The sequence below is a fragment of the Ochotona curzoniae genome, unplaced genomic scaffold (assembly GCF_017591425.1).
Source record: "Ochotona curzoniae isolate NIBS_2020 unplaced genomic scaffold, NIBS_Ocur_1.0 contig_3819, whole genome shotgun sequence".
NCBI lineage: Eukaryota > Metazoa > Chordata > Mammalia > Lagomorpha > Ochotonidae > Ochotona > Ochotona curzoniae.
Window position 1 is genome coordinate 11,294,997 of NW_024466004.1, and position 7,300 is coordinate 11,302,296.

The window sequence follows — 7,300 nt, forward strand, 5'->3', positions numbered from 1 at the left end:
ATCTTATATCTTTACAATGACGCTGGCTGTTAATATCCATTCTACAGATGAGAAATATAAAGTGAAACACACTTAAGGCAACATTACCAGAATTTTGAGGTAGAAGTACTAACCAGCACTGGAAGGTCATTTGAGGTCAGAGAGTAGAGTGCCAGAATCTGAGCAGACGGTGTACTTCTATACTTAGTGGGAGCCATGCATGAATAATTATTGGGTATGGAACTGGCAAGCACTAATTATATTAGCCAAGATCCTTGTGTACAGTTAGCAGAACACATGCTAAGGCAATACTAGATGCAAATTAATGAAATAGGAAAAAAAATCAGTGATTCAGAAGTTTATAGACTCACTAATAATAAAAGGTCATATAGAATTTTCTAGATGCATGTGTTCTCCACAGCTGCTGTCTGCCATGGAATTGAACAAAATGTTGGACATGACAAAGCTCCACCAAGCTGTGGCTGCAGGGGACTATCACTTAGTGAACAAGATTTTGAAGAAGGGTCTTTGTGATCCAAACTACAAGGATATAGACTGGAATGATCGGACTCCACTGCACTGGGCTGCAATCAAAGGTAAGTGGGTGATGTTTAGAGGGAGCTGTGCTTTTGAGTCCAACGTTTATTATGTGAGGACACAGTCAGTACAGTGTGCACAGAAGGAGAAACAAGGACATTTTTTCCAGAGTCAAGTAAAATATTTCTCTTATTTAAAAAAAAATTATTGAGTTATTTCGAAGTCAGAGTTTCAGAGAGAGAGGAATACATGCACACACACACACACACACACACACACACACACACACACATGTTCCAGAGAGATCTTCTATACACTGATTCACTCCCCAGATGGTCACAATGTCCATGCTATGCTAACCTGAATCCAGGAGCCATGAGCTTCTTCCAGGTTTCCCACTTGGGATATTCTCCCACTTGGGGCAGGGGATGATGGACCTGGGATAACTTCCTCTTCTTTTCCCAGACCATTGGCAAGGAGCTGGATTGGAAGCAGAGCAGCCAGGACACAAACTAGCAGTCATATGGGATGCCTGCATTGCATGCGGTATCTTCCTCCATTAGGCCACAACACCAGTTCCCAGGTGGAAAATTTCAATTCAGTACTATTTGCCACTTGTAGCATGTTAAGCACATCATGAACCAAGATATCTCTATTCATCTATATTACACAAATGATAACAGTATCTTGGAGTTCTGTGGTGGGCATGCAGTAACATATTGGATGTAGATGCCTAGTGTATAGTCTGCTCTCAGTATTAGTTCTTGTGGATGAAACCTGATTCAGCCATTAAGGCACTTCTTGGTACACCTGTGTTACATGCAGAATGCCTCAGTTCTAGTCCTGGCTCTATTGTCAATTCTAAGCTTCCTGCTAACAGACACCCTGGGAGGCAACAGGTGATGGCACAAGTACATAAGCCTAAGCCTGGCTATTTTTGGACATATGAGAAGTGAATTCACAGATGGGTAGTAAGCCATCTTTTACTGAGTATTTTCTATGTGCTGTGTGCTTCAAAACTGTCTTTGTTATTTCACCTGAAGTCCACAAGAATTCGGTGTGGCAAGGAGAATTATCTCAAATGTTAAAGGAAGATATTGGGTCTCACACATTTGTTTCTTATCCAAGATGTCACATGTTAGCAAACGGTGTTTCCAGGATATGAACCCACATCTATGTGATTATAAGACTTGTTTTCTTATGCTGTGTTAGTTATAATTACAAGTGAAATTTGACATGTTGGTTCTAGGAAATCACATTGAGATGACTGAAAATAGGGTAAATCTTACCATGCACAGCTACTCTATTATTTGGGAGAAAGCAAGAATTCCAGGCAAGGCCAAGCATAATTGCTTTTTTCTTTTCTTAAGGCAGATTTACAGAGAGAAAGAGAGACAGAAAGATCTTCCATTTGCTGGTTCACTCCCCAAATGGGCTGTTTCATTCCCCAAATGGCTGCAACAGCCAGAGCTGAGCTGATCCTATGTCAGGAGCCAGGGTCTTCTTCTGGGTCTCTCTGGTGGCTGCAGGATCCCAAGGCCTTGTGCCATCCTCCACTGCTTCCCTAGGCCATAAGCGGGGAGCTGGATATAAAGTAGAGCTTCTGGGACATGAACTGGCACCCATATGGGATCCTGGCACTTGCAAGATGAGGATTAGCCAATTGAGCCATCAGCATCAGGTTCAAGACCAAGCATAATTGGAAAGGAAGGAGCTACATCCTGGAAAAAGTGTAAGGAGTCCTTGGAATGTTCAGGTACCAGGTGTGATAAGGTTCATTTGGTGAGGGTAGGGCACCAAGTCCCTGGTCAGAAGAGGGAGAAGAAAGGAGGGAATGATGATAAATGTCGTGATGACAAATATCTTTCCTCTTGGTGTGCTATCTATATTGCTGCTGTCTCAGGCCACCAGCGGCACTTTCATCTCAACTTCATTCTATTTCTTCCTGGTGTCTCTAAGGGCAAATGGAGGTAATGCACATCCTGCTAGAATATGGAGCCAGACCCTGCCTGGTGACAGATGTGGGCTGGACCCCAGCTCACTTTGCAGCTGAGTCAGGCCATCTGAATGTACTGAAAACTCTGCACGCCCTGCACGCCGCCATCGATGCTCCCGATTTCTTTGGAGACACCCCAAGAAGGATCGCACAGATCTATGGGCAGAAAGCCTGTGTGGCATTCCTGGAGAAGTAAGTCAGTTTTGCTTCCAGCTGGAGAGAGGGCATTGAGCCAGAACTTAGGACCAAGATCTTTGCCATCTCAAAGGTCTCATGTCAATTATAAAAGAAAATACAGTAAACTGTTGCTTCTATTGATTTTTTATTTTAAATCAATTTATAATTTTTAAATATTTATTGAAATGATTGGGTTTGGGCAAAAACGATTTAAACAATAATTGCCTCAGATAAGTGAATTGGGACGTTAAGTTTGAAGGTAGGATGTGGTACAGGACCCATGACAACATGCAGTCTTCTGAAAGGAATGAGCCATGTAACTTGTCCAAGTTAAGTCACCTTCCTGGCTCTTGGTTTCCTCATATCTAAACTAAAGCAGGTGAGTTTGATTTCCATTCTATCCTTATATCTTTTAACATTTCTCTGTTTAGCTGTGCATTCCCCAGGCATAAAAAGTTACAACATTAAAGCTTGTTGAACATGTGTTAATTTCTTTTTCACTATCCAAGCATTCAGACACAACTAAGGACCAATTATGTACGTAACAATTACAACTCTGAGAGAAATAGAAACAATGTTTAAGAATTTATAGTTTGATTGGGACAACATGCAATTCATACCAGGCATAGTAATGACAACATTGCTTGGAAACCACAATGAGAGGGTGAACAAATCTGTGGTGGCAGTGGATGAGAAGGTGGGTGACAACAATGAAATGCTTGGAAATATTACTGAAAAATAGTTAACCTGGTAAAACCTCCACTTAAGACAAGATTAGTTATCTGTAGAGGTAAACCAGGGGACTCATTTTTTTTAAATAAACATATGTTTCTTTTCTAAATGTGTTCTCCTTCAGTTTGAAAGACAGACAGATACAGAGAAACATTCCATCCACTCCTTCACTCCCTCATCTCCCACAACAGCCAGTATGGGTCAGGCTTACGCCAGGAATCAGAGACTCAGTGCACATCTCACACAAAAGTGGCAGGGACTTGAGCACTGGAGCCATCACCTGCTTCCTCCCAGGGTGCCCCGAACTAAGCAGGTTGTTAAAGCAGAAGCCAAACTGGGACTCAAACCAGGGCACAACCATATGGGAAATAGGTGCCCTATACCACGTCTTGACCATTGTACCCAATGCCCAGCCTGCTTAGAGGAGAGATGCTTGATTTTAAACATATTCAAAAGCACAGTGGAGTTGATTTGGAGAGTACAGATACAGATCCTTGAATCGTGCCACACAGACTCTCTTCTCCCAGGACTCAACAACTCCCATGCGTGGAGGATCTCAGCACCATCAAACAACCTTCTCGGACATGCCACTATGTTGACATAGTTCCCTTCTCTTTATCAGCTTCTTTAACACCGCGCAAGTCTCTGAACTACATTATGATCCTTTTTTACTTAACTTCTTTATCTTCCAATCTACCATCAGTCACAGATTTCATTCATTCCGCTTGCCATCTGGATGCCACAATATATTACTTCTATTCCCTTTGCATGAATTTCAAATTCTTTGCCTTTCTGGAGTACAAATCTCAGAATTTCCATCTTTGGATGAACATCTCTCTGTTCACTGAGAAAATTCCACCAATAAGTGGGAATCATCCGTTTTAGGATTTCCACCTGAGGCTCAGGCCTCAGAGGAGCGTGGCCATCTCTTGCTGCCCACTTCACTCTCGGACCAATCCATATCCCTGTTACATGTCAACTTGCCTCCCAGAGGTACACTTTCTACTTCAGAGACAGCATTGAACCTTTGGGGGCCAGTTTTCAATCTCATCACCTGTCTGCTTTGTAGCCATCACCTCAGTTCCTTTTTGGCTTCTGCCTTTCTCCTGTGAAACGTGTCACCCCACCACATAGACCTTAAAGACAATCTTTGTGTTCTACATAATCATGGTTTTTGTACTATGCTGTATTTGAACTCCTTCTCATCATGTTCGTTTTTGGCCTTCAGATGTTCTCTAATAGATCTTATTAAGTAAATAAGCAAAAACATAGAAATCCCTCTCCCTTTTTTTCCCTTCCTCTTCCCAACCCTGCTAAACCAACTGGAAGTTAATCAACACCTTTGGATGAATTTTCTCACCTCTTATGTACTCTGCAAATGTCTTCTCATCCTCGTACTAAATGTCTTCTCACTAGTTTATGGTGTTAAGCCATTCCTGTTTCCTAAGCCAATGGCATCTTCTCAATGCAATCTTCCCTCCACCTAATTCAGCGCTTTTATGGTTCTGGGACTGTTCATTGCTTTCTCTGGTGCTACTCTTTTCTGTAATTTTTTTTTCCTAACTCTCTGATCATTTCTCAGAATTTTTATATGAAAAAAAAATCTCATTATCTTTGTATGCCTTTTATATACTAAATCCCACAGGGTGCAGTCCTTGGTTCTTGTCTACTGATTTTTTTCCCAAGTAATTGCAGGGCCCTCCCTCATAAACACTGGATGGATGAATGTGACATATGGCCCCAGCACAACTGTTTTCAAACAGCGAGGCATGCTATTGCCTGGAAGAGTGAGCAGACAATGTGAGCACACAAAAAAAACAAAGGCCAATCACATGGTTTGTGAGTCATCAAGCACTGGTCAGCATTTTCCCCTAGGATCTCCCTTCTGACAGAAGCTAGAGCGAAGAAATCCTGGAGAAAAAGGGGTTTCCATCTGAATCCTGAAAGAAAGATAACAGCTTGTTTATGGAGAAGAGAGGAAAAATATTGCTTTGTAGTAATATGTGCACAGGCTGTGCGTCTGCACGAGGAAGGCAAAGGATGAGCGGCCCGGCTAAGTCAAGCACTCAGGGTAGGGAAGAGTGGAGGATGAGGTCAGGGTGAGGATGGGTCCCTGTCACAAGTCAAGCAAGCACATGAGTGTGAATGTGAACTCTTTGGAGGATTGACATGCTGAAATAGATGTGTTAGCACACTTTCTCAAGTACTGGAGGAGGGGCAGTGGTGCTGAGCATGTGGGATTAAGGTATTTCAACTCCAGTTTAGGCAGTCATTTACCCAGTTTCATAATAGTTCATATGGTGGAGAGGTGAATTTCTGAGCTAGAATGATGAGCAAAAAAAAAAAAAAAAAAATCATTAGAGAACTGGAAAAAAAAGTTAGACATTATTTGATCATTTTTAGAATATCCTAGGCTCTATTGTGAAACAATTGAACTTCTAATTCAGTTTAATACTTGCATCCAACAAGCATTTTGGGGTCCTACTGTGTGCATGGCATTAGGCTGGGCATAAAGAGTATCTGGAAAAATCAGATCCAGGGCTGCACACCAGGAAGTTCCCGTCTGGCATGAAGATGAACTTTTGTGCGTAAAATGCACTAACCCCAGACTGAAGGGGCAGAGGACAGACCCTGCTCTGTCGTCAGAAGACCGTAAGATCCCGGTGAGCTGGAGTGGGTTTATGGCCAGTGAGGGCAGCCTCACTATCCTCTGAGTGGTCCGTACTGTGTGGCTCAGCTGGCACATAGTGTGCTCGTTTCCTGCGTCACCATCTGCCCTCTGAGATTCTATTTTTCCACCCTGGATTGAGTTTTCTGTGTAGGGGCTTTCGCGGTTGTGTTTAAGCAAGTTGGATCCTCATCTTCGGCCTCATGTGCAAAACCATACATCCCAGGGCTTCCCAATGTTCATGTGTGCCTGACGATCTATTGATCTGTCTTGGAGTCCCTCTATGCCTCGTCCATCATCCAACTGTGACTACCCAGTTTTATATTATCACTCCATTCCAATGTGATTATGAGAGATTTTTAATTTTCTTCCTTATAGTTTCTGCACTTTTAAATTTTATAGAGAACATATATTACCGTTATTAGGGAAAAAATATAATTAAAAGTGAATGAAAGAAAACAGTCTTCCAATGACACCAAGTTATAGTGTAACAACAAGCAGCACCTTCTGCCACCTAAGCCTTTAAGCCTAGTAAAACCGGGTGACCTCACAGCGTTGCTCGCAGTGTCTGCAGCTCCTCTGAATGTACCCTTTGGAAATGTGCACAGGGAGTCCCTGCTTTCTCATGGGGATTCCGGGGGGCGCGCACAGCGTGCAGAGGTAAAGAGCGCAGGAGACTAAGCAGACACCAGCACCCGTTCCAAAGCCCGCACGCGCAGCCTCCCGGAAACGCTGTCTGTGTTGCTCAGAATCCCTCTCCATTTTTCCAGGGCCGAGCCCGAGTGCAAGGACTACCGCCTCGCCGCCCGCCAGAAGGGGCTGCTGCTGGAGGACCGGGACCCAGACTGGGACGCCAAGAAAAGGGAACTGGAGCTGAGTCTTCCTTCTCGGAATCAGAACACTAGGAAACAGGAGAAGAAAAGCCGGGGCCCTCTCAGGCTCAGCAAGCCCTGGGAGAAAAGAGTGTAAGGTGCCCCACCGGTGGGGCTAGAGATTTTCTGGAAGGCACTGTTTGTGTGGTACTGCCTTTTCTCAGCAGTCTCCTGCCGCCAAATCCGCAACGTGGTTTCAAAGCGCTGCCTGGTCTTGCCCTCTGCTGCTGGCTGTTGTCAAAAAGAATGGTTCCCAGGATGACTGCTGGTGCTTGCATTTCATCCTGGATGACTTGCATTGCCATCATCTTCTGACAATACTCTCCCATCCTCAACTCA

The 7,300-nt window shown here is 43.6% G+C and overlaps 1 protein-coding gene across 1 annotated transcript; it reads left to right on the top strand.

Moving 5' to 3' along the window:
- Positions 1-412: 412 nt before the first annotated feature.
- ANKRD66 (ankyrin repeat domain 66) lies at positions 413-7,058 on the top strand. The gene is made up of 3 exons (XM_040983099.1): positions 413-575; positions 2,476-2,704; positions 6,860-7,058. The coding sequence occupies exons 1-3, from the start codon at positions 413-415 to the stop codon at positions 7,056-7,058; spliced, it is 591 nt and encodes a 196-aa protein (XP_040839033.1).
- Positions 7,059-7,300: the final 242 nt, after the last annotated feature.

Excerpts from the sequence above, each read along its gene's own strand:
- ANKRD66 (XM_040983099.1), top strand. The coding sequence starts at position 413 with ATGGAATTGAACAAAATGTTGGACATGACAAAGCTCCACCAAGCTGTG. Across the intron at positions 576-2,475 it reads GCACTGGGCTGCAATCAAAG|GGCAAATGGAGGTAATGCAC; the intron begins GTAAGTGGGTGA and ends GGTGTCTCTAAG. Across the intron at positions 2,705-6,859 it reads TGTGTGGCATTCCTGGAGAA|GGCCGAGCCCGAGTGCAAGG; the intron begins GTAAGTCAGTTT and ends CCATTTTTCCAG.